Source organism: Acanthochromis polyacanthus, chromosome 14 (genome assembly GCF_021347895.1).
Source record: "Acanthochromis polyacanthus isolate Apoly-LR-REF ecotype Palm Island chromosome 14, KAUST_Apoly_ChrSc, whole genome shotgun sequence".
Classification (NCBI taxonomy): domain Eukaryota; kingdom Metazoa; phylum Chordata; class Actinopteri; family Pomacentridae; genus Acanthochromis; species Acanthochromis polyacanthus.
In genome coordinates this window covers 36591859-36618286 of record NC_067126.1, presented here as the reverse complement: position 1 = coordinate 36618286, position 26428 = coordinate 36591859, and the positions used below count along the sequence as shown (strand labels likewise).

The window sequence follows — 26428 nt, the reverse complement described above, 5'->3', positions numbered from 1 at the left end:
CAAGGGCTGTTTAAAATAACTGTCAAAATAAGATTTAAAATAACTTAAAATAATTTCATAAAAAGAAGCTGAGAACAGGTACGTCTTCAAACCAATTATCCATTTTAATTACAGCGCTCGCCTCCCTGGAACTCAATTCTCCTGTTATTTTGAGGAGGGCACCATCCCTGCATCCTGGGCTTAGCACCACCCAACAAGTCTGTGATTTGTTTAAAGACATACAAACAAGGCAAAGACTTATTTCCCCCTTCTGTTACAGAATGATAATGAGGTGCAGTCAGATCATTCTGCACAGCACTGTGTCAGCACTAGAGAATGACCTTATTATGTGAGACTGCTGTAGGGTTAATAAGGGCCTGAAAATGGGTTAATCTGTCTATGACCAATAATGCAATTTTTTTTCAATTAAGTGCACCATAACTATAGCTAAATCATTGTATATAAGCCCTGAACACCATTTTCCAATGACACAGCTGCAGTTAATGTACTCTTAAGAGAAAGATGGTGCTCCTTGTCATTGTTGCCTATTTGGAGGACGGGTTAACAGGGGCACTGGAGCCTCAAAATGGGTTAATCCAGTCCTGACTAGGAGCACAATCTTCCCTTAAGTGTACATTAACTTTAATTAAATCATTGCATAGACACCACTTTTTACAATCAAGCTTAAATTGTAGACATAGATTTGGCTTTGAGGTTGTAATATGACAGATAGATAGATCTATCATATTGGTTATAGATAGATAGATAGATAGATAGATAGATAGATAGATAGATAGATAGATACTTTACTAATCCTAAGGGAAATTCAAGAATTATCACATTGTGTGCAGGTTAGAATTTGCTTGCATTGTGTCATTGCTAATTTTATGGGAACATTGATATTCTTTTATCACTACTCCGTGCGACAGGAGGCGATATAGTCAAAAGTGTGTTGGGTCGCTCCGCTTTCTTTCGCCTGGTTTTAATCAAACTGCGGATTGGATATGATCGCTGGAGCCGGAGTCACTTAACAGAATCGAGAAGGGGTTTTATGCCCTTTCCATTCAGCAGTTGTTGTGTTAGCTGAGCTGCCCTCTCGGCTGTGGTGCAAACTAGCTCATAGACATCGCTGACTGTCGGAGTTCAACACTGTCGTCTGGCCCGTTTCACCGAGCAGCGTTTGTGTCCGACTGCGCTTCCGCCATGTTGAACTGATTCAAGTTGTGAGTGACTGCTGGGACCGAAGTGACAAGCCCCAGAAACCGGACTAGATAGAGTTAGGAGGCTGTTACCGCGCCGGTGACGCAGGAAAAACACCCAGAAGCAGAGGAAAAATACGTAGGAATTAGATCTTTCTAGTAACAGGTTTGTGTCCTGCGAAACTGTCACTGATATAGGCCACGTTTATGTAATATACGACGACACCACCGTTCAAGGCTGGACGTAGCCCGTGAATAGAGGGGAAGTCATATCAAATTCCTGGTGAGTTGTTAGCTAACTAGCTCGGTGTGTTGGCTGCTGATTGTTAGCTGGCTGCTGCTAGTGTTAGCGTCAGCTGGTGGTGTATGCAAGGTAACATTACTGCATTTTGGGTTACTCGGGTTGTTCAGTTGCTGGTGGGGTTTTCTGTTTTTGCTACTGCTTACTGAATATTTGACAATGTCAACGCGATTAAACTGTAATTCGTGGTCTTTAACAGCAGTCTGATTAGCCTGCCCGCTAACGCTAGCTACCTGCAAATGGTCCTCGGCACTGTCTACATACTGAGACGGAACATTTCCTTTAAACGTCTCATGTTTACAAGTTAGCGAAATTTAGATATCCTTCATTCGCAGTTTTTAATTGTCTTGTTTTAACGGCTTCGTTATATTAACATTGCTGCTAATATTTTATATCACCTGGGCCTCCGAGATATGATCATCAGTTTGTTTTAGCTGAGTTTTAACTTAGCGGTAGATACGGGTCAGAACGTTCGGTTAAATTTCAGGAAATAGACGACTCCCCTGTCAACATTTTACGTTATCTGAGATAGCTAACTTCTCGTGAATGCTGAAATGGCTGCAAAGTGACGTTCAACTTAACCAGAGAGACCAGTTTATAGGCTGAAGACTAATTAGTTGTCGAGTCATATCAGCAAGCCCCTTGTCAAAACAGAAATGTTAGCTAGAAGCTCATTCGGGTCTTCACTCACCCACAAGCTAACGGCTAGCTAACGTTAACTGTTTAGATTGGTCTTTGCTAGCTCGACCGATGCTCATTGCAAATGGCGCTGTAGTAACACGGTTAGTCAACAAAAATGCCGAGGAAAGTGGTGCTTGAGCTATCGTGATTTCAGTTATTGACCTAATTATGTGTGTGCTTCAGCTCGCCAATTATGCTGCAAAGGTTTGCAGGGCAAGTGTAACGTCAGGCCCGACCGAATAATGAGGCCTGCATGTTTCAGCGCAGTGGTCTTTGGACGATGAGGCCTTCACCGCTCTGCTGTCTGGGCGGATCGCCTTGCAGGCTAACCCAACGATAGTTGCCGCAGCTAGCTAGCAGCAGGCGTTAACTAACTAAACCACCAGCTGTTAATGGTAGTTGACGGCGCTAGTTTCTAAAGATAGTTACGTAATGCCACTGTGTACTTTGTATGCATCTGGACTGTGTCATTTTGAAGATGATCCAAGACAAAGCATATAATGTTACACGACCGATCTATTCGTCAATTCGATGTTTTTAAATTAGACTAACATTTCATAGCCGTGTTAGTCCAAAAGGCCTCATTTATGCCTAGCATAGCGCTTATCTTGACAGTAGCTGTTGTTACGATGTGTGTCACTTTTTGACACTGCAACCCACCCCTGTCCTCCTTTTAGTAGATAGTTAACTAGTGAGTGGTTTTACTGGTAGTAGCCTTCGTCAAATGATGGGACATCTCGTTCGCAGAAAGCCTTAGACACTCTTCAGACTTTGCCTGTATTAATGTTGTGTCAATAATAACAGCTGCAAACTGAAATCCTGATCGTGAAGCAGGTGACACTGGCCCCCTAATAAGCAAGAAATATTGGGTTAGCTACTTGTAAATTGAGTAAACATAACAGTAGATAAACCAAAACTGTGGTAAATCAGCCAAATGTGTACACTTCTGTTAAGTTATTGGAAGGCAGATGCTTGTTAGTTTCAGCTGTAACAACCAATCATTATTCAGGAGGGAGGAACCGCAGCAGCTCGAGTTCTTAATGGTGTCTATATTTTCAAGTTATGCTTTGTCTTATCTGTATCTCAGTTAGTGTTCAATCTGCATCAGACACTCTCCTTCAGTTTTATTGTTATTTCCAGTCTTTTGTCCATCCACTGTGCTTTTGATGTTTCAGGGCAGAAAAGGCGGTGGAGCTGGACTGTGGGAAGTTCGATAAATTGAGATCATAATGACGTCCTGTCCTCTGGGTCTAGGTTAGACTTTACGATTGTGAAAATGAAGCTCACAGCTGGTTGAACAACATGAGATGGCTGGATTCTTTAAAATATTTTGTCACGTTCCCTTCTCTTTGTAATGCTATGCATCTTATTGACTTTGATCACAGTAATCGTATACTGTGTAAAACTATGAATCACCTGCACAATAATTATGAACTGCTATGGTTGGAGAACCACGGTTAACATTTGTTTTGTATTGTTTGCGGAGGTGGTGGGAAGGGGGTACTTGGAACATGTCTGTCTTGTGAATTTGTGTGAATGTTTGTGTAAGTCTATGTCTGTTTTACAAGCTATTGTATATATTGTAACTGCTGAATGGGTACATTCTCTCCATATATGTATTAGTATTGTAGTTGCTTTTGTTCTGTATTGTCTTTTTTTGTTTGTGGACCCTCTCGAAAACAAGATGCTACATCTCAAGGGGCTTTCCACTAATAAACTAAACTAAACTAAACTAATCGCTGTGGACAAGGGTTCTGGCATCAGTCCTAGTTATTAAAGCTGACATAGCCCTTTTTCATGTCGAATTGGGAAATGCATTAAAAATGGCACGGAATCTGAACTAGCATATAACCAAAGTATTAATTTTAATGACTGGAAGACTGAAAGGTGTGGGCCTATGACTTTACATTTGCCTTTGGCAAATTTATATCTCTCCGCATTTCCTTAGAGTTTTAATAGTTGGAGTTGTATTGTTGTGTAGAGGTCCATTTTGAACAGTGTAAGAAATGGGAACTGATAAATGACACCCCTAATAGATTGTCTTGTGCTAGTGTTCAACTTGCACTTTCCTGCTTCCTATTTGAAGGAATATTTGCTGGCATATTGATGCTAAAAATAATGTAACTTCTTTCATAGTTCTGTCATCGTAAAATGATCACGGCTTCCACTCTATAAACATGTTTAAAGAATGATTAAAATATTTGGTTAGTTCACTTTCTGCACAAGTCGGAAAATTAATAAGCTTCACATCAAATTTGACAACGCAACCTGAGCTGTGAAACTTAAAGATCAAAATACACAAATAGACCAACAAAGGACATGTCTATTTTCAGGATTTTGTGTTCTTCAGACAGCCAAGGGTCAGTGCCAAATTTTTCAGCCTGTATCACAGTTAGCTGGTAGAAATGCAGACATTTGAAAGGAAATTCCCTCTCTTGTTACTCACATTTCATCTTCATTCATATTGCAAATCATTCCATGGAACGCAGTATGTATCATGAAATTACCAGACTTACTCGTATGGGGCTGGGAACATGTGCTTGTACTGATTAGACAGAATTATTTGGAATAGAAAGTGAAAATGCTAATGGTAAGCATCCCTCACAAGTAACAGACCACTGTCCTGGCTCAATTTTGAGCTCTATACTTTCCACAGTTACACATGGACACGTAGTTTTCCAGTGACAGAATATTAAACGACCTAGCAAGTTTTTCCTCTGTTTAAATTGGTTCGATATTGTGCCCCAAGTTCCTGGGCTGTCTGATCATGTACCGCTTAGGGTTCTTACCCAAGCGGCTGGATCATGTATCACAGTGTCACCAATGTTCCTAGATCTCTGCAATTGCTTTGGCACACGCGCTTGTATTAGCATTTATTAAAACAACTGCCAAAACAGCAAAAGCAAGACCAAGTTGCAATATACAGAATCTCTAAAATTTAAGGTATTCACAGAAAGTATGGCAGTGATTAGAGATTATTCGAAGGTGTTTTGTTAAAATCAACACATAGTTTATTACTGGAGATGAAACAATTATGTGGGCACCAATTATAATTAGATGATTAGCTTTTAAGCTAGACAGTCGCTTTTTTTAATTTACAAATTAAAAAACGTAAAGTTCACGACACAATCCATCATAGCTAGCCAGTCACCATCATTCACAGAACGCATGTGGTCATGTCTAACTTTGAGATGCTGATGTTGACCGTCACCGTGCTGAGGGTGATTCGAGCAAGTATCCTCTGACTGCTTCTTCGTTGTGACTGTTGGGTGCCTGCGGTATCATGATGCAACAAAATGCCGAAGAGTTCAAATGAAAATGGGCTTTTAAGGGATTTTTATTGGGTTGTATTATAATCTGCTGAGTCCCTGGGGTTAGTAAATGTGTTCATATGATACTGAGGTGGTTATTTTTGCTGTGACAAAAAAAAAATCACTGGGCTACAAGTTTGGGGCAAAATAGACTGGTCACTGCAGTGATGTCTACTGATTGGCAATTGGACTTGATGTCTGAAAAAGGCTTAAAGATATTTGTAAAATCTTTTTACTCTTATGTCTGACCTGTGGTAATTTAGAAAAAATATCTCGATGATGCAGTCGCTGACTCATTCAGGCGTATTTGGGAAGCAGTAAATTAGAAACAATCTTTTATCCATACTAGATATTCTCATTTATTTGACATTTATTCCAGTGATCCGTGCCAATCCTTGATGGACTAGCACATGCTGTTGGTCACTGAACACAGAACTTCTGTTAGTTAGCCTGACAAGAACAGTCCAGTTTAGTCCATTTAGATGGTAATTCCTGCAGTACCCAATGCTGTCGATCTTCTAACCCTTTTTATTTTTGCATATTACAGGTAACTTAATCAGCAGGCTGATAATCCTAACCTTTGCCCTTCTTCTGTCCTGCTCCAGGTTATGCAATGGTCTCAGCAGCACATCCAGACCTCCAGGTGCTTGTGTCCCTCTCTCGTGTGTTCGGGCTCTCTTCCCTCTGCTCTACAGCTGAGGTGGCTGTGATTTCCCTCCTGGCCAGCGCTCCCTAAGAGGCCAAGATTGCCAAGATCTGCCCCGTGGCGAGCATGACGGCCACCACGCGTGGCTCTCCGGTGGGGGGCAATGACAGTCAGGGCCAGGGCCAGGCACCTGATGCTCAGAGCCAACCCCCACTGCCACAGAACCAGGTCAGCATCATCTTTCTACTCAACACACGACCAACACTCAGAGACAGTAGACATATAGCATTAAGATAACCTGTGAAAAGTGAAAGGACAATTTGTGTTTTGTGTCTTTTCTGTAAATCAAGACACTGCAGCACGGTGTTTTGTAATTTATTTTTTACCGATTTTTGCTTGTACCTAACCACACACAGATGCCCCAAGGGACGAGGGGGGAAGCGGAAAAGAGGGGAAAGGGAGTGAAGGCAAGGCATCAATGAACAGAGCCTCCTGAGTGATGGATAAAGGATGTGTGTGTCTTTGTATGTGTGCATGTGCAGGCCTGTGTTGGTTAGAGATGAGCCGTGGTGAGACGTGAGAGGCAAGCTGCCTATGTAGGTCAGCCAAGCAGAAGGAGCCTTCACCACACACCCCCACATTTTATATTTCTCAGTTATGCATCTCTCTTGACGATGTGTATCCCTCTTTTACTCTCTTATACACATCTGCTCACACCACCACTAATGTCGGTGAACACTTATTAAATGAGTGAAAAAAATAAAGGCGGGAATCGTCCTTGTGCTTAAATGCACATTCATAGATGCCCACTATTGCCTTTGAATCGCTACCACTCTTCCTTCTAGTATCTCTGTTTGACAGCACTGTAACAGAGATACACCCACATCCTAACACATTTATACCTCAACCATGTCAGTTCTTACTTTTTGTTTCCTCTAGGTAGATACGGATTAAAAGAACGTTGCTCTGAATACTATAGGTGTGATGACTTGAATGGCATTGTTAAAAAGCTTTTCAGGAAAGACACCTGTCTCTATAGCTGTATGCATGTACACTTAGCGACCAGAACAATGGAAACCCTACACCCAAAAAGAATAGCGCCTTGCCTTTTCAGTGGCATAGGTCACTATAGAAACAGGACTGGATACCAACAGTGAAACTTGCGATCTTGCTTTGCAGGTCAGTAAGTCAGTTCTGCATTGACCTTGCACTTTTTCTTTAGTTATTTCAGCCAAAAATGAGGGAATTTGCGGCAGCATGACTGTAGCAATCTGTTTTGTTTAGCCACTTTTGAGATGGAAGCCCCTTCAGACATGTTCAAGCGATTTTGTCTGATGCATAAAGCCATGCCTATCTCTGATCTGCGATTTGTTTGCTGCAGGTGCACCAGTGATTAAAAATGTCCCATTGTGCAGTTACACAAGCTTGTTCGCAAATGGCTAGAGAAGCCTCCAAATTATGTATTAACCTGGAATTTCAGACAATGATATGACTGTAAAGTGTTCACTGATCTAGAAAGCAAAGCTCCGATGGTTGCTTTGTCACTATTATACTGTACACTGTTGGATTTTACTCTCAAACCATGATTTGGTTAAAAACTTTGTTTACACCCAATGTAGTTTGCTGCTTGAAGTGAAGAAAGGCATTTTAAACCCCCTTTTGTGTGTTGACTTTTACTAACATATGATCAAATGTAATGGACACAAAAAGCGACACAAATCACTCCAGGAAACTTGTTGGTTGAGTAGTTTAATAAACATGCCAGGTAACCACGACATTTCTGGGTTGATTTATTGCCTCTCACACTCCGTATTTCTTGTGTACTAAACTGTCGTACTGTCAAAAAACAAATTGCGCAAACAGAACTAGAGCATCAGCGGATAAACAATTATCAGTTTGTAAGAAGAATGCACCTCCAGGCTAAAGCTTACTGATTTATGGGAAGAAACTAATGGTAGTCAAGTTGACTCTTTGTTGTGATTATGAAACCGTTTGGTTTTCTGGCATCTAACGAATATTAAAGCCGAATGACACATTAGATAGACGGATGGATGGATAGGTAGAAAGAATGTACAGGTGCATCTATTAAGGATCAGTAGCAATGTCATGGGACTTTCTGATTCTTGGTGTCATAGTTTTAATTAGAATTAGTTCTTGATTCAATAGAATTTTGTGTTCAGTACAAAGTAAAGCTGTGTTAAATTATGGTTATCATTGTCTTTTGCACACCGAGCCACAAATACAACATCGCTCCCTCACAGCTAATCCAGCTGATTTTAATCAGGGTGATTATAGGAACAGAGAAAGGGGAATGATTGTGTACTATTATTTAAGTTAACTGCATTAACCGGGAAGCAGCTTGAAATAGACTTCTGAAACGAAAGTGTAATTTACAGGCCAAGATGGCCAGTTTAATGTTTTTTCTATAAACAGACGTCACAGTGTGTATAGTGTGTGTGTGTGTGTATATATGTATATATACACACAAATCATTGTACAACTACAGGTATTTTCTAACAAATGACCGTGGATCTAGCCTCAACGTTGGCTGAAGATTTATAATTTTGTATTCATGGAATACGTCACCTTTGTCTTGTAAAGTTAATTTTAAAATCACTTTTTCCAAAGTGCCGACAAACAGCTGCTTTTTTTTGTTGTTGTTGTGAGCACAACACGCTGTCTGAGTGCTGCATTGTGGTCTCGTAGCACGGAGTTCCAGAGTTTTCTGGAAAGTTTTCTGCTAATTTTTGTCATTTGTGAACTGATACAGAATTTCAGAGGAGAAGAATTGTTATAATGCATATAATAAATGCATTTTTTATCCATCTGTATTATGTATAAAGGTTACAGTATGTACAAATTTACACCTTTTTGTAAGAATTCTGATTAGCTTGATGACTATACTTCTTTGAGGTACTTTTGGTTTTAGTCTGCCGCTTTATTACCCACATATTTTGGTTGTGTGACTCATCCACAGAAATCAATGTGCCGTTTCTCATTTAGATTGTCTCTGATTTTTGTAGACATCATCTCCTAACTCATCTAATGAGAACTCTCCAGTGAGCCCACCAGATGAGCATTGCCAGGGGGATGGGCCCCCTCAGCTGGAGGAGGAAGAGCCCGCTTTTCCTCACACTGACCTAGCCAAGCTGGATGACATGATCAACAGGTATTTAATGATTACTGTCCGTTAAAACTATTACAACCCACCAGGAAACTCATTATTTTATTCTAGATTATCTTTGCTTTGTATTCTGCACCTGTGTGTTTACAAAGTTTGTGATGGGCACAGATGTCTCACTAAACACTTTTAAATTAGACAAATAAATAGACCCTTGTCTAACTATGTCTACTGTGTGTGCTTCTAAAGTTTACTTCACATTTTTTCTAAACACATCACAACATTCACACTCCCACAGAGAACGTACTTTGAACAGAAAGGTAAATTTAGCTCTTTGGGGAGCAGGCAGACACTATCCATACAATATTCATACCTTTTACACGCAGATATTGGTTTTTCTGGTGATTCATGTATTTTTTGCTCACCCAGGCCTCGTTGGGTTGTTCCAGTTTTGCCAAAAGGAGAGTTAGAAGTCCTCTTGGAAGCTGCTATAGACCTGAGTAAAAAAGGTAGGAATGTACAGAATGTTCTTTTGAGTTCATGGAGATGCTTTGTGGTATTCACGTCCCACAGTCCTCAAGTCTCAAATTAAAGTGTAGAGAAAAAGGCTTAACGAGCTTTTCATTTTGAATTAGTCAAAATTTGATTCATGTATTTGAATAATTATTTAGACTATAGAATCCCAAAAAATGGTTTCCCAGAGCCATAACGGTGCATCCCAAAGCTTTATTTTACTTTTTTCATTCTTAGAGCAAAGATGATGCTAATTTATATATTGAAAGAGTTCTCATATATCCTGTGTTTATTTTTCACCTTTTTGTACATTTGTTTTCTTGTCTTGCATCTTCTGTTCCTATTCTGTATCTATCTAGCTGCTGTACCATGCAAATTTCCCCAGTGAGGGATCCATAAAGTTTATCTTATCTCCCTTCCTAATGCAATTTTCGGTAGAGACGGAGGATAAAATTTACTGCCTTTGTTTCCTGAGAAAATATTTTACTTCATAGTTCAACCAATGCTAATACGAGGCTTCGATGGCTGAATTTATTCATATTAAATGTATTTGCTCCTAAATTGCCTTTTTCTGTGACATTATCTCTTTTTGATTCTATCCACTTGAGTTCAGCACAGAAAAAAAAAATTACATTTGCACTAAAAATACAGTGACTACAGAACAGATACTTAATTCAAATGCCTCATGCTGCTGAAGCCTGGTATTAGCTTTGGATAAACACTGAAATGCAGATTTTACAGCTCGTCACATACACTGAAATCCCTTTGGAATAGATCTATTCGTAGTCAGTAACATTCTTAAGGTATTTATGGGGATGTGGCCATTGTTTTTAGATATATGGCAAACCTAAAAGCTTCCCACACATGTATCCATTAGGGTTTTCACCTCTCTAATGCTCTTTACGTTAAAGTATGTTTTCACTATTCTCTCCTATTTTACTTTTTGCATATTTTTGATGAACAGTATGGTATTATATAAGGTTTGTCTTTTCTTACAGGACTGGATGTGAAGTGTGAAGCATGTCAGAGGTTTTTCCGAGATGGTTTGACCATTTCCTTCACAAAGATTCTGACAGATGAGGCAGTGAGCGGCTGGAAGTTTGAGATTCATGTGAGTTTTTATTTTTAACCTTGTATTTGGACATGTCTCTTTTAAAGTTCAGGATTCGGTGTTAAATAACCAGTCTATACTACATTTAAAAGTGAAATCAGATTTTATTTTATTTTGGTAAGACGAATATGGCTAGCGTATGTAGCGTGTTTTTGTTAAGGCAAATTAAAGCCTGGAATTTGACCTCATTTTCTTTTCCCTTAGAGAACAAATTCTACCCTGCTCTGATTTAATTTGAATCGAAAGTATTGTGAATGATTGACTAAAAATATTCTTATTGTAAGGTGCCATGACTCAGCATGGTCTCCTAATTTTATTCATTCATTCATTTTATTTGCTCTTGTCTGATTTAATGTGCGTATTGTTCAGACTTCAGTTTTGTCTGTAAATTGAGTTTTCTGTCTAGTTTTTGTTGAGCTGAGGGAAAAAGACAACGCCAGCATTGATCAGTGATCTCTCTTCTATCAGTAGGTGAGGCTGGCTGTTGGGTCGAATTAGGAAGATTGATCTCTAGAACCTTTTCACATTAAACCAGTGTGACAGATGTGGGTGTAAATGAGAAAAAAAATAACTTTTTTCTTGTCTTAAAATAATGTTTAGATTATTTTTTTAGAACGTTGTGCAGGATCATAGCTTGTGATCTTCTACTGCTCTGATTTGTGCAATCCGTCATATGATTTACAAATCCAAGCTTGCATCACAAACACCCTTTGAGTGACCAAGGTTTGTAAAAGCTGCTTGGAATGCTGCGATGAGTCAATCCCGTATTGATTACTCATATCTGGTTTCATCAGATGTGAACCAGGCAGGAGCTATGCAGAAAGAGCAGGTCATTGTCGTTTTGCAAAATACACAATTGGCACACATACTTCCTGTTTGTTTTTGTGTAAATTTTAAGTTTGTACGATACAGGTGTTGCAGTCGCAAGTAAAGGTGCTGAATGTGAGTTTAAAGAGTAAAACGTGAGACTTGTCTATTTTAGGAAAAAGCTTTGGGACAGCTGCTCAGTCTGTGCATGCTTGACTGCAGTGTTACTGAGCAGAAGCCATTAATGGTCAACAATTGCTCATACTTATAGAAACATTGTTTTAAAGGTGTCTGTTGTAAGAATAATTAAGATGTATAGTATTTAAAACATCATCCTAAACTGTTTAATTATGTAAACCAGACTATGAATTCTTGCTTAAGTGCAGGCTGACTCTGGATGTTAATGAAAAACATTTAATTGATTAATTGCCTTTAATAATTGGTTGGTTAAATGAGCACACAGGTCGTGTTGATGAAATCTGCTCCATAATGTTCTGAAAAAGATGTCTTAGCTAGTTACCTGAGGCTCATGCTAACTCCAGTCTAGGATTTCCAAATGCTACCACAAGCTAGGAGCTCAGAAGAGAGCAGATAGAGCCTCCAATGCTTCAACAAAAGTCTAACTGAAATGATGAAAAGTGTCGGCGGCACTCTGCTCCAAGAAGTGGCAATAAATCCCAGCAGATTTCCTGGACTAATAAAGTTGCCATGACATTATTAAGGGACAGCTGTTCAAGCTGTTTGTAGCAGCTGGACTGACATTAACTACAGTGAACAAATCCCTCCATCATGTAGACCAGGTATGAGGATTATTTTCAGATGAAAACATTATGACTGCTGAGAAGTGATTGCTAAAGTTACGGGTTATTTACTGGAAGTGGAAGATGAAAGCTTGCTAATACGTTCTATTTTGTCAGGCCAATCTTTCAATAGCAATTTAAAATAAAGGCATTATTTTTGCTGTTTAATTTATAATTTATTTAAGTAACATGGTGTTTACTTTATCTGTTGTTAAAATTCCTGATGTAATATGTGGAAAAACATCCAACATATTTTATTCATTTCACCAAACGGGTATATTGGTTAAACAAATGGTTCGAAATTTGCAGCCTTACATCAGACTGATCCATTTTTTTTCATTTGTGCTGAAAGCTTTCAATATTAAAGCCTTATATGTTAAGAAATAAGTATTACATTTTAAGAAAAATCTATTTCCTATCACTCCGGCCTCTAAACTAAGCTTAAAAGTTTCCAACATTAGTTGCGTGTTTCACCAATGTGCTAACAGGATCTTGTATTATTCTTACTTGTGTTACAGCTTTATTTGGACTATAGAAGTTCATGGCATTCAGCACCACCTCTGTAGCTCCACAGCTGGCAGCAGTTTAGACTCACATTAAATTAATGTAGTTTAATTTGAGTCTTATTAAGAAATGGTGCTTACTGTTTCTGAGCTACAAATAAATCACAACATTCTGGAAGACTGACATTTTCTAGTTTTAATCTTGAACCTCGTCATCCTCTCAGACTTTTTTCCCAATCTCATGTAATTTAAGTTTTTATTTATTGCTGTTTTTGACCTACCACAGAGATGTATTATCAATAACACACACCGGTTGGTGGAGCTGTGTGTGGCCAAGCTCTCTCAGGACTGGTTCCCTCTGCTGGAGCTGCTGGCCATGGCCACCAACCCTCATTGCAAGTTTCACATCTACAATGGCACACGGCCTTCTGAGACCGTCCCTGCAGGAGCACAGCTGGCTGATGATGAGCTCTTCGCCCGACCACCAGACCCACGATCTCCTAAGGTGAGTTTCTGTAACACTTGACCAAATTTGAAAATTGTAAAGCAACCAGTTTAATCATAGTTTTTTCATTTGCTTTCTTTTGACATATCTTAGCTCTTTTTCTTTTTAAACTGACCTTTATGCATTCTGCCTTTAATGCATTTATAAAGTTCAAAATGGTGCTTGATATTGCTTTAGAATGGAACGTTGAAAATGAATGTGTGAAGAACTTTCATGCAAAGAATGAGCTGTTTCCTCCTGAGGACAGTTGACCTGCCGTTCTTCCTCTGAGACAAAATCCATCGAGTGACGTTTTAGTCTCATCCCCAGGGTCCTCGTGAAACAAAGAGAATCCCTCTCTGGAGGAACCCGATAATGAAAAATATGGAACCTGCCGTCCATAAGACACTTAATGCTTGTGTCAGAAAGCAGATTGTATAAAAACAAGAAGGTGGATACACCAGAGAATAGGAATTTTACAGTGAGGAGTGATGAATCCAGCGTGGGCATGGGGTCAGTAGGAACTGTACTGCAGTACTGCTCGTCTGTCTGCCTCTGTTGGCAGGTGGCCCAGGACTGCTGAGGGTTCTGCTGTGCTCCTGTTAAGTCAGATTTTGCCACTGTTTGTTTTTTTTAAATTTGTCATCCTGTCAGTCATTTATGATATTTAACCACAATCCAACCTTTCGTCAGCTAAAAGCCACTAGCTGAAGGAAGAGCTGTGACATATTTGGAAAGATGGAGCTGTTTGAAGTCTCTCCCTGACAGTGACAGTATGTCTCTACCTCAAGCCACGGAGTTCATTCTCAGTTGAGAATCAAAGAGAAAACGAAGAATAAAAACATAGCTGTTTAAGCCTGCCATCTGGAATTTAGTTAAAAATAGAAATCGGCTGGCTTTCCTGAAGACACATCAAGTCACTTGATGAACATTGGTTAGAATGACCCGGGGAAACCAATTTTAATTCCACAAATTAAAAGTAATCTGTTCAATTTGTTTTTTCTCTCTTGTTTATTCTGTTCACAGGGCTGGTTGGTGGACTTAATAAACAAATTTGGCACGTTAAACGGGTTTCAAATGTTGCACGATCGCTTCATGAGCGGCCAAGCACTGAACGTCCAGATCATCGCTGCACTTATCAAGTGAGACAGCTAGCAATGGCCCTTTTAAACATCAAATCACAAGCTTTACTTCACATTTTATAGCCTAGCAGTGTGATCATTGCTCAGTGAGCTTTGTACTTGTTCTTTGAGCTGATTTTGTGTTTTCTGTGTTCCAGGCCTTTTGGCCAGTGTTACGAGTTCCTCACATTGCACACAGTAAAGAAGTACTTCCTTCCAGTCATCGAGATGGTTCCCCAGTTTCTAGAGAATCTCACAGATGAGGAGTTAAAGAAAGAGGCCAAGAATGAAGCCAAAAATGACGCACTGTCCATGATAATCAAGTCTCTGAAGAATCTGGCTTCTCGTGTACCAGGACAGGAGGAGACCGTGAAGAATTTAGAGATTTTTAGGTTAAAAATGATTCTTAGGTGAGAATCTCTTGTCACCAAAATAAGGATTTTGTTAACCTTTGAGTGCATCATAAACATGATTAGATATTAATTATATTCTCAATTTCTATTGCCAGGTTATTGCAAATTTCTTCTTTTAATGGCAAAATGAATGCACTAAATGAAGTGAACAAGGTGATCTCCAGTGTGTCCTACTACACTCATCGGCACAACCCTGAAGAGGAGGAATGGCTGACTGCTGAACGCATGGCGGTAAGCTCCGCTCTCAACATTTCTGTTCTGCATCAAAGATTTTCGTATCTCTAAAACTTATTTCTCCTTCCCGTGTCTCATCCTATCTCAGGAATGGATCCAGCAGAACCACATTCTGTCCATTGTGCTGAGGGACAGTTTGCATCAGCCGCAGTATGTCGAGAAACTGGAAAAGATCCTTCGCTTCGTTATCAAAGAGAAAGCTCTTACCATGCAGGATCTGGACAACATCTGGGCTGCACAGGTACTCTGCAACAAACTGGATTTTTAACTGTAGTATTATTATGCTGATTATTATCCCCCGGGGGATATAGGTTTGGCCTCCGTCCGTCCGTCTGTCCGTCCGTCCGTGCTTTCGTGCGTCCGTCCGTCCGTCCGACATGAAGGGACAGCTTTTCTCGGAAACTATTACAGCTAGGATTACGAAATTTAGTGTGTAGCTTCACACCATGGACACCTTGATCAAGTTCGAAAATGAGACCTGTGTGATAATATTTAACAGAGTTATGGCCCTTTACCACTATTTTGGATGTAGACTCATAGACATCACATGTGGCGGGGGATATTGATGACCATGTCGTCTTGTTTATATTAAAATGCCACAAAGCAAACTCAGCCAGCAAATGAAGATTGGTCCAGTTTTCTGTATTTTCCTAATATTTCATTAGGAAATTGAAGAAGCCTTCAGTAGATGCATGTACAGATACAAAAATGCAACAAAACAGTGCTTCTGCTGCTAGAGTCATTATGACTCTGTGCTTCTGTTGTTTTGTGCTACACTGTAGAGACAAACCGTATATTGTAGTCATTTGAGAATGTTAGAGATAATGATTGTATGTTTAAGAACACATTCGGCCTTTGCTGGCTGTCTGCTCAGGTTTTCCAACTTTGCCACCTTTTTTGTTTGTTTTTTACAATAGGAACAAACCTTACAAACACTTACGCTCTCATTATCATGAAAACTTGAAAAACAGTTTGTTGACCATTGACATGGTCTAGAAATTATTTTAAATCTGCGGTTAATGTGTTCTCTGTAATTTTTACACTGTACAAAGTCGTCCCGTGGGCCGGATTGGACCCTCTGGAGGGCCAGTTTTGGCTCGCAGGCCTCATGTTAGACACCCGTGGTCTAGAGCTTTGTAACTAAATTCATTGTGTTAATGTCAATAGATGCTCATCAAAATGTTGTTTATTGAATATTATAAATTTTTTGACCTGGGATAAACTTTCAACATTAAACTATAGAAGCACAGGGAGGTGCACACCATGAAAAATGATTTGGAAACAGTTAAAGCACCATTTTTGTTCCTTTCATTCAGCTGCTTTTCTACACGTGAGTGAAAGAATTCTAACCATTACGCACAATGACCGGTTTGCTCACGTAATTGCGGCAGGTCCATGAATGACTTCATCTGACGTTTTTCTTTCCTAGTTATGTTTTAAGATTATTTTTAGATTAGATTAGAATTTGACCTCAACAGCGTTTGTGCTACAGACCGTGTCTGCACACATTGTCCCTTCTTGGTGTGATTACAACACACAGCTCTACATTTCAACTCCAGTTTCACCTACAATAGATGCAACTTCACCCACTTTCAACATGCATGGAAGTGAGAAATAGCATAAATTGATCAAAATTCCAATTTGACTTTGTGGAGAAACTAATGGTTTTTAGCTTGTGGCCATCATCGGGGCCAGATAAGGCCTTCACCAGAGTTCTTGGTGATGCGTCAAAAACGATGTGACCCAACATCTGCGTTGTTGTTTGTGTACATCTGCAGGCTGGTAAGCATGAGGCCATTGTGAAGAATGTCCATGACCTCTTGGCCAAGCTGGCATGGGACTTCTCACCTGAGCAGCTTGATCACCTTTTTGACTGTTTCAAGGTGAGCAAGAATTGTTTTCATTAGTCAGAGATCATAAACAATTTTAATACACAACATGTGAAAACTTTTCATTTTAATTATTACATCCCAACAGCATACGGTTGTATCCTGAATTAACCTCTGCAACTGGTTTGTTTTCTTCAGGCGAGCTGGACCAATGCCAGCAAGAAACAGCGCGAAAAACTGCTGGAACTTATCCGGCGCTTGGCCGAGGACGATAAAGATGGTGTGATGGCCCACAAGGTGCTCAACCTGCTGTGGAACCTGGCACACAGCGACGATGTGCCCGTAGACATCATGGACCAGGCTCTTAGTGCTCACATCAAGATATTGGACTACAGTTGCTCACAGGTAAATATTGGGATGCCATTGATAGATATGTTTGAAGGTAAGAGATTTGTTAAATAACAGAGGGAGGACTTGTTTAACTTTATATTTCTATTTTCATTCACAGGACAGAGACACGCAGAAGATTCAGTGGATAGATCGCTTCATAGAAGAGCTACGAACCAATGACAAATGGGTCATTCCTGCCCTGAAGCAAATCAGAGAAATCTGTAGCCTCTTTGGAGAAGCGCCTCAAAACCTCAGGTAAGATCACAGTCAGTTTTACTTAAAAGGAAAAAATGCATATCTTATGTCAGCAAGCATGAGTAATTTATTTTATGTAGCTTTAAGGTTTTGAATTACCAGACTATTTTGTACACAACACCCAGAAAAAAAACACAACTCATTATTTTCAGATATTTGCCCAGCTGCAATTTACATTTTCATCACAATCTTACCCTTAGTGGGTAAAGGGCATCAACTGCCTGACTTGAGCAGTTTCTGTATCTTCTGGAAACATGCCTCAGTGTGCAGCAATGAGTCCTTTTAAAACGGGCATTTAGATGAGTTCTTTTTAGTTATGATTTTATTTGAAGTACACTGGGAATATTTAAAAGGTGTATTTCATTTGTTTGCTTTGTTTTGAACTGTAACAAAGTTGTAAATGCAGTTTAAAGATGGTGCTGGAGAAAGCTGATAGACAGAGGCCTAACCTTTAATTCCTAAAAACAACAAGGAAAAACTCACAGGTTTATAAACTAAAATGAAACATGGCTCCATTTGATCCAATGAGTCATGACAAGGAACCAGCACGGGCAATACAAGAACCCTGTAAGTGTAAGTTTTAGCATTGCTAAAAATAAAATAAAATGTTGTCAAGGTCTGCAGGATTACAGAGCAGAATCATAAATATAAAGTTCATTATGGTAAACTTGTGAAATCATTCTGGGGCTGATTTAGGATCACATGCTACAGCACTAATCATAAACTGTTTTGATCTGAAGTAGTGTCTCTTTTATAGTCCTTGTAGAAAATGTAGCATACGTGCCTGTTGTTTTTCAGAAAGAAAATGCCAATTAACATACAAACGAACTTAGCCGGGTAAGTTGAGTGCTAATTCCAGGGTTCTATCTATTTCTGTGTTACGTCAAGTCTAACTTTCTCTTCGACATATTTACAAAATACAAAATGTAAATCTCTGCCATGAATCCGCTTGAGCAATTCTTTCTTGGGTTTCATCTCAAATGACTCGTCACTCATCCAAGCTCCTGTTCCTCAAAGTCCTGCACATGTGTAGTTTAAGCCTCTACGACCTGACACTTGTATTCTGACTGAAGTACGTTGCTCTAAATGTGGAGAGTGCCAGGGAGTGTTAATTATTGCGAATATCGTTATTAGAAACCAAACCAGAAGTGCTAAGTGTGTGCTTCTGAATCACGTTCTTTGTAGGTGCATTATATCTTAAGGTCAAGAGGAACAGAGATAGACAGAGGACAAAACGCTGAAATCATTATGTAGCATATAATGTGGTATCTGAAGGAAAAAGTGTCCTCTAATTATTATGACTGTTATAAAATCAGACCGAAAATAATCAGTAATTTTTATTTATGTTATTGGAGTTCCAACGACATAATTAGAAAGTTACTCAAGCTACATTTCTTGGTAATAAATTATTATTCATTATTAATTAATAAATAAAGAATATGATTTCAGGTTGGATAAAATCAGGGTGTTATTAAATCACTGAGCTTAAACAACGTACAGGGCACAGTTACACAATTCCTGAGGAGCAGAGATCGCTGGGTAAAATCTATCTGATGTGCCTAATTTCTCTAGAGGCACATGGGAGTTTCTGTGCAGTTTCTGAGCACGAGCCACACTGCAAACACAGAGTAGTCCTTTACTCTAGTCAGTTGCACAAATAAATGAAAGGTCCTTTGAGATGGAGCCCCACTCTTCCTGATGCCAGCTCCTTTCAGCTCGAATCATCCAATGCAAAATATCAGGGGTATTTCATGCCTTGGACCCACTTATTCAAATTTATGCTAGTATGTCTTATTGTTTCGCTACAGTGGTACCAGAAAAATCTGTTTTAGATTGCTCTTAAATTGTGATAATGTGAAGTAAATTTGACATTATTTTGAATATGCTGGTCACTCCGAATGGCTCTTCATGCTGTAGTGGCTATCAGAACTAAATGAGCCTGACCAGTTTTCCGGCTCATTTAATTCTCGAAGCTTGGTTTTCAATCCAAGACCGTTCTTGTGGAAACAAGGCAGGAAATGGCCTTCAATGATATGACTTCTTCTGCTGGTTATTCTATGACACACACAAACGCACACAGATACACGAAAAGCTGCTTTCTTTTTGTCCCTGACAGAATGATAAATGAGAAATCAGCCATGCTTTGTTTTCTTATTCAGAAATGGTGTTACTAAAAGTATGTCGCTTTGTTCTGACTTTGTCGTTCAGCCCTTCTTTCTTGCTTTTTCACTCAGTATGTGTTCTTGTATTCCTTATATCCACCACTCCTCCTGCTATTCTGTCTTTAGTCAAACCCAGAGAAGTCCTCATGTATTTTATCGCCATGACCTGATCAACCAGCTGCAGCATAACCACGCTCTGGTCACACTAGTGGCTGAGAACCTCTCGGCCTACATGGAGACCATGAGGCAGTTCTCCAAAGGTACTTTATCTGAGCCAGACAGCTCAGTTTTACAGTTAGAGCAGCTGGATTGGAGGTGTGTACTGTCTGCAGTCTAACTGGTGGTGTGTGTGGTTTTACAGAAGAACAAGCAGAGTTTGACCCTCAAACAGTCAGGCCAGGAAGCCGCTACAGCCACGTCCAGGAAGTACAGGAACGACTGAACTTCCTTAGGTATGTCACTCTTACTATTTCAGACGCAAATGCATTTTCTGCCTTAAACACCGCTGAACTTAAAATGAAGTCTGGGACAAATCTCATAGTATGTGTGCTACTATTGTTTCTAACAAATTGTTAGTACTCTGCTGCCAGATCCACCTAATTACTACCAGGGCCATTCAAAGGCAAAGGTGATCAATATTTCAAAACTTGCTGTCAGAACTTGAGAATTTGACACCCTTGCTCTGCATACCTCAGTCCTTTATGGTGACCACTAAGCTGCTCTTCATATTCAGTGAACTACTACAAGTAATTAGTAAGGATCAAGTAATTAGGATACAAGTCCTGGACCACCTCTGCGACCTCCACTCTAATCTTCAGGCCACCAGTGTCCACTATTGATTTTGCTTTTTGTTTTGTTTTTCCAGGTTCCTGTTAAAAGATGGCCAGCTGTGGCTTTGTGCCCCTCAGGCCAAGCAGATCTGGAAGTGTCTGGCAGAGAATGCAGTGTTTCTCTGTGACCGCGAGGCCTGCTTTAAATGGTACGGATTGATTTTGATTTCATCCTGCCTTTGGCTTGAATGAATTCCCTCGCGTTTGTTAATCAGCCAACGTGTTTCCTGAATGTTGTCAATAGGTACTCCAAGCTGATGGGTGATGAACCGGACCTGGACCCAGACATCAATAAGGACTTCTTTGAGAACAATGTTTTGCAGTTGGACCCATCTCTGCTGACAGAGAACGGCATGAAGTGTTTTGAGAGGTTCTTCAAGGCTGTCAACTGCAGGGAGGGCAAACTGGTAGCAAAGCGTAGGGCCTACATGATGGATGACCTGGAGCTAATAGGCTTGGACTATCTCTGGAGGGTGAGGAGAGCAGCTTCAGCGGGCATACATGAGCAGATTCCTGTTTAGATTCATTTTTTATGCCATGCACTTTAATTTAGGAGACTAAAGTGAATATCTTGAAGGTTGCAAATAATGTTTCCATTTAGTCACCTTGAGCAGCATTTAAATCCTTGCAACTAATGTACTGATGTCTGATGTTAAAAGCTTCTGGTCAGATCATTTTGAAAGCTTTAAGATGCTCTGTAGTTTGTCACGACTGTACATCAACAAAGAACAAGCTGTTCCACCTCTGCATACATTTGATGGCCCAATGAAAATCGGCAACTGGCCTGAACAGATTTCAGGGTTTACTATATTAACTGTACAGTTAAAGATTCATTTTCAGTGATTTTCTACTAAATAGTGTCTTTCCTCTTTTTGTGTTCTGAGTGGTTACTCATGAGGCAGTTGCTTCCAGTTCACACAGACATATGTACATGAAAGACAGACTTGCAGCTTTTTGAGAAGTTTGACTTTTTTCATATCTTTCTCTCCCAGGTTGTAATTCAAGGAAGTGATGACATTGCTAGCCGAGCCATAGACCTGCTGAAGGAGATCTACACCAACCTCGGACCAAAACTGCAGGTCAACCAGGTACTGAGACGGATTTATTTCAGTTAAAGACAAACAGTTAAGCTGCTTTTGTCATGTGTTTGTCAAACTATTATTTGAAGTATGTCAGTGTATTATGTGTAATGATAAGTATTTGTTCTTCCCATTAGGTTGAGATTCATGAGGATTTCATCCAGTCATGCTTTGACCGTCTGAAAGCATCCTACGACACCCTTTGTGTGTTGGACGGAGATAAAGACAGCATCAACTGTGCGCGTCAGGAGGCCATCCGCATGGTGCGAGTTCTCACTGTGCTCAAGGAGTACATCAATGAGTGTGACAGCGACTACCACGAGGAGAGGACTATACTGCCCATGTCCAGGTACAGCTGTAACGATGCTGCACTTCATTTATCTTAGGTTTCAAATTGTTTTATTTATGATTAAAGCATGTAGTACAAAAGCACAATCAACAAATGTAACATTTTCTCCCATTCACACCCGTCCCCTCCAACCTGCACCTCCCTGAACACAATCTTGTCCTTTTCTTTCATACTTGAGGCAATGAAAGAACTGTATACCAACGTATATACACATACCCCTACTCCTACAGCATGTGCATATATTACAAACATAATACTGGGAAAATAAATACTGAACTGCTAATTAAATAGGTAGGATAGATAAGTAGAAAAGAAATTAAATAATAAATAGGAGGAATAAAACTGAGAACATGAATAATAAGAAGAAATATAGGTTAATTGAAGAGGAAATAAATTAAAAAAAATAAATGGATCATTTCAAATAATTAGAATTTTTTTATAAAGTAGAGGTGAAAAAAATAAGATAAGGATATATATGAGTGAATAAATTTTAAAAATGGGATATATAATATATGTATACACATACACAAACATACACACATGTACCTGCATAAATACAGACAGATGCACATGTGTACAAGCTCCTAACAACCACTTCTAGCTCCCAGGAAGCCCTACGAGAACTAGGATCTAGATATCGGCAGTACACCAATGCTTATCTCCGTCGTTGCCATTTGCTGGCACAGGGGATCTTAAACGGACCGTGTTTACTCACCAGCACTTCGTTTATCTTGACATGGACACAGACTACAAGTCACCAAAGACGCAAAACAGTACCACAAGTTACAAGCATAAACAAAATCAACATTAGTGTCAGTGTCGGTACTGCAATAAATTTTAAATTAATGTGAAGACACGAGTCCATTTGCTTTATTTATTATACTTGTTGCCGTGTCTTTCCTGTTGTACCTATGACTCCGTATTCCGTTTCTCTTGCAGAGCTTTCCGTGGGAAACATATCACGTTGATCGTACGTTTTCCCAACCAAGGCCGTCAGGTAGATGATTTGGATATCTGGTCACACACCAATGACACAATTGGCTCGGTTCGGCGCGGCATCCTGAACAGGATAAAAGCCAACGCTGCGCACACCAAGATCGAGCTCTTTATTGGTGGCGAGGTTGTTGATCCGGCTGACGACAGGAAGCTGATTGGACAGCTCAATTTGAAGGACAAAACGGTGAGAATGTGCTTCTCTTGGAGTCATAAAAGAAATTTTGTGTTCAAGGTAATATGCTGTGAATTTTTTTAAATTAAATTCTTTCATTTTTACAATTCACTAATACTTCACTTTAATGATTTAATCCTACCCATTGTGTTCACATCAAAAGAAAGTCAAAGTGTGTTTGCCTTTGAGCTTACGAACACTTGAGCTACTTTTTCTTCCACTAGATCAACATTAGCTCAGTCTCACTATGATTTTTTTTTGTACAGCTGATCACAGCCAAGCTGACCCAGGTGAGTGCCAACATGCCCTCGAGTCCGGACAGCTCATCTGACTCATCCACTGGCTCCCCTGGTAACCACGGAAACCACTACAGTGACGGGCCCAACCCTGAGGTGGAGAGCTGTCTTCCTGGTGTGGTGAGTGATGTATTAACTGTACAAACAGCATAACCAGGGCTGAGTGATGCTGAATGTTTGTTTTTGTAAGCCAGTCAGATATTAGACTTCATACTACACTAGGAAACCAGGAATCTAACAGCTTCTGGCTAAGGATTTTCCTTGTCCATTAGTCAAATAGTAGTACAGCATTTCAGATATTTTTTGAATTATGTAAATTAAAATGTTCTGGGGGGCATGAGAAAATGGTGTGAGCTCCAGGACAGTCATCGGAAAAATTGTGACATTACAGAGAAATTTATAGAAATTACAAAAAATAAGCCTTTATATTATACATTTCACACGCACACACAAATCAAGACGCTGCGACATTTACAGATGTGGTGATGATTCTAAATCTGCTTGAAAAACTGACAAGAAAACCGACTGAACATTTAGAAAATATTACTTCATTGTATTTTATTTATCTGAACTATGTAAAGTTGGAATGAGCGGCAATGCTAAGTGGCTAACATTAGCTTCCTTATATGTTTTAGATGATAAACCATTTTTGCTTTGTTTCTGTGAGGTTATTACAAGTTTAGCAGCCTTTAGCATTAGAGAAGATGGGAGCAGCTGTGTGAGCTAAAATGTCTCGTAACAAGCACAAACGCAGTCGTCACTCTTGCAGTGTGAACAGTCCACGTTGTCACAATTTTTGGTTTGCATGCAGACGTCACGCTTTGTGCACTACCTTCCATGACTGACTGACTGACTGTCTTTGCTTCCTATAGAATTTGACTTTTTTTCTGTGTCCAACCTACCATTCAGAACCAGTTTATGTTTTCTGGAAGCCTGCAAGGGAATGCAGAAAGCGTGACGAATGTCATGTCAACGTGACACCCAAAATGTATAAATGCACACACTGTTTACACTGCAAGCAGGACGACTGTGAATAAATCTACAATGAGATTCTCAGTCATCCGCATCTTTTGTATTTCGTTATTGGAAGAGTTGTAATTAAATAAGTCACTGCTGGTCTTTAAAGGCAATTGGATGTGTACACGCTTTCCATCACTGGTGCCTTCACGCAGTAATAAGTTCAAAATTCTCCAGAAATCCTGCGCTGCGTCCGCCCACTGTGCTCGCCACACCTCAGAAATAATCACATTGCCACTGTGCAGCAGCCCAATTTGTAACCAACTGCTATATTGTGTAAAAAGTGCAAAGTCACAGCCAGGCTTATAGAGACATCCTCAGGAGGCCTGTGTATTATTCTGTGTTCGATATGAGGGGCAGTGTGACCATCAGAGCCATGCATACCTATTGTAGTAAGAACAGGATTGCGTCTGCCTTAGAAATCTGCATCGGTCATGCAGAAACCAACTTGTCATGTTCAGGAAATTATTTTAAATTCATAGTTCTACAAAATTACAATCTGCAGTTCATGACATGTCTGGAATTTTAACACTTTACAAAGTCGTCCCACGGGCCACATTGGACCCTCTGGCTTCGGTTTTGGCCTGCCGTCCGCGTGTTTGATGCTCCTGTCATATCGTATTGAATCTGCCTTACTTATTGAAGACAGAAACATTTTGTGAAAATGTCTCTCAGCCCTAATGATGCTATGCTCTCTATCCCTTCATTATATCATTCAGTGTTATTGTGTAATGATCAGTATGTAAACAAAAGCGCTGTAACACCTTCTGCCTTCTTTTTCAGATCATGTCGCTGCATCTGCGCTACATCTCCTTCTTGTGGCAGGTGGCTGACCTGGGTTGCAACCTCAACATGCCTCTGCTTCGAGACGGAGCTCGAGTTCTCATGAAACTCATGCCTCCAGGTATACATGCACCTGTGTTCCTAATGTTATTCCACCAGTTTGCTCGACCTAAACGTACTCCTACACTGATGTACACAGACTGTGTTATCTCGGTGGCTATGTTTGTGCTGTTGCTGTGTCCTTAGATAACACTACAGTGGAGAATCTGAGAGCTGTGTGTCTGGACCATGCGAAGCTTGGCGAGAACAGCCTGAGTCCTTCATTGGACTCTCGTTTCTTCGGCCCCTCACCCTCACAAGTGCTCTACCTCATTGAGGTGAGGCTCAGCGTTGCATCATGAGTTATGATACGTTGTGTGCCCAATTAACCACATTTCTTGCATTCTGTGACCAACTAGCCTGAAATGTAGTAGTGTAACATTTTCTATTTACTGGTGTGTGAGCAGAAATGTCACTAGTTCATTAGCACTCGTGAATTTTATTTTTATTTTACTAATCGATCATATAAGTTGATATCTTGTTTAGCCTTTTTGTGTGTTGTATATTATTTTGTTTTACAAATTGGTTTTCATCCTGGTTGCTGCAGTCTGACAGCATTTACAGCACTTTGGTCAACTCAGTTTGTTTTTTAAAACGTGCTCTGTAAATGCATTTGATTTGAATTAGAAATGTCAAGTGTTGTTCCACTTTCAATGACTAGTGATTCTCATTGATGTTTTTGGGAGTTAATGTGCAGTTTCCCCACTTGAAAAAGGATGCTTCGTCTCCCTGGCTTGAGCTGGACTCGACTCATTGATCAGACAGTTGCTTTCTTTTCTTTCCTTGTTTTATTTTGCAGTGGTAGCAAAGTAACAGGTTTACACAGATAGCAAGTCCATAAATTGATGTTTTAAGGTGATAAGGGTTAAGGAGAAAAACCTTCTAACAAAGTACAGAGGAATAATGTTCACGTTATTACAACTCAGCAAATAGTAACAAACATTCCT

At 39.8% G+C, this 26428-nt stretch overlaps 1 protein-coding gene across 1 annotated transcript in view; it reads left to right on the top strand.

The window, feature by feature from the left end:
• Positions 1-965: 965 nt before the first annotated feature.
• Positions 966-26428, top strand: part of usp9 (ubiquitin specific peptidase 9) — a 43301-nt gene continuing 17838 nt past the window's right edge. The window contains 23 exon segments of the mRNA XM_051958585.1: positions 966-1461; positions 6077-6345; positions 9141-9286; positions 9668-9747; positions 10750-10862; positions 13259-13477; positions 14483-14598; positions 14736-14987; positions 15086-15221; positions 15313-15465; positions 17003-17107; positions 17252-17458; positions 17562-17698; positions 19987-20120; positions 20222-20312; positions 20726-20839; positions 20935-21163; positions 21683-21778; positions 21907-22118; positions 23058-23298; positions 23553-23702; positions 25383-25503; positions 25629-25759. Of these exon segments, the coding sequence (XP_051814545.1) occupies positions 6244-6345; positions 9141-9286; positions 9668-9747; positions 10750-10862; positions 13259-13477; positions 14483-14598; positions 14736-14987; positions 15086-15221; positions 15313-15465; positions 17003-17107; positions 17252-17458; positions 17562-17698; positions 19987-20120; positions 20222-20312; positions 20726-20839; positions 20935-21163; positions 21683-21778; positions 21907-22118; positions 23058-23298; positions 23553-23702; positions 25383-25503; positions 25629-25759 (3285 nt within the window). The 5' untranslated portion in view covers positions 966-1461; positions 6077-6243.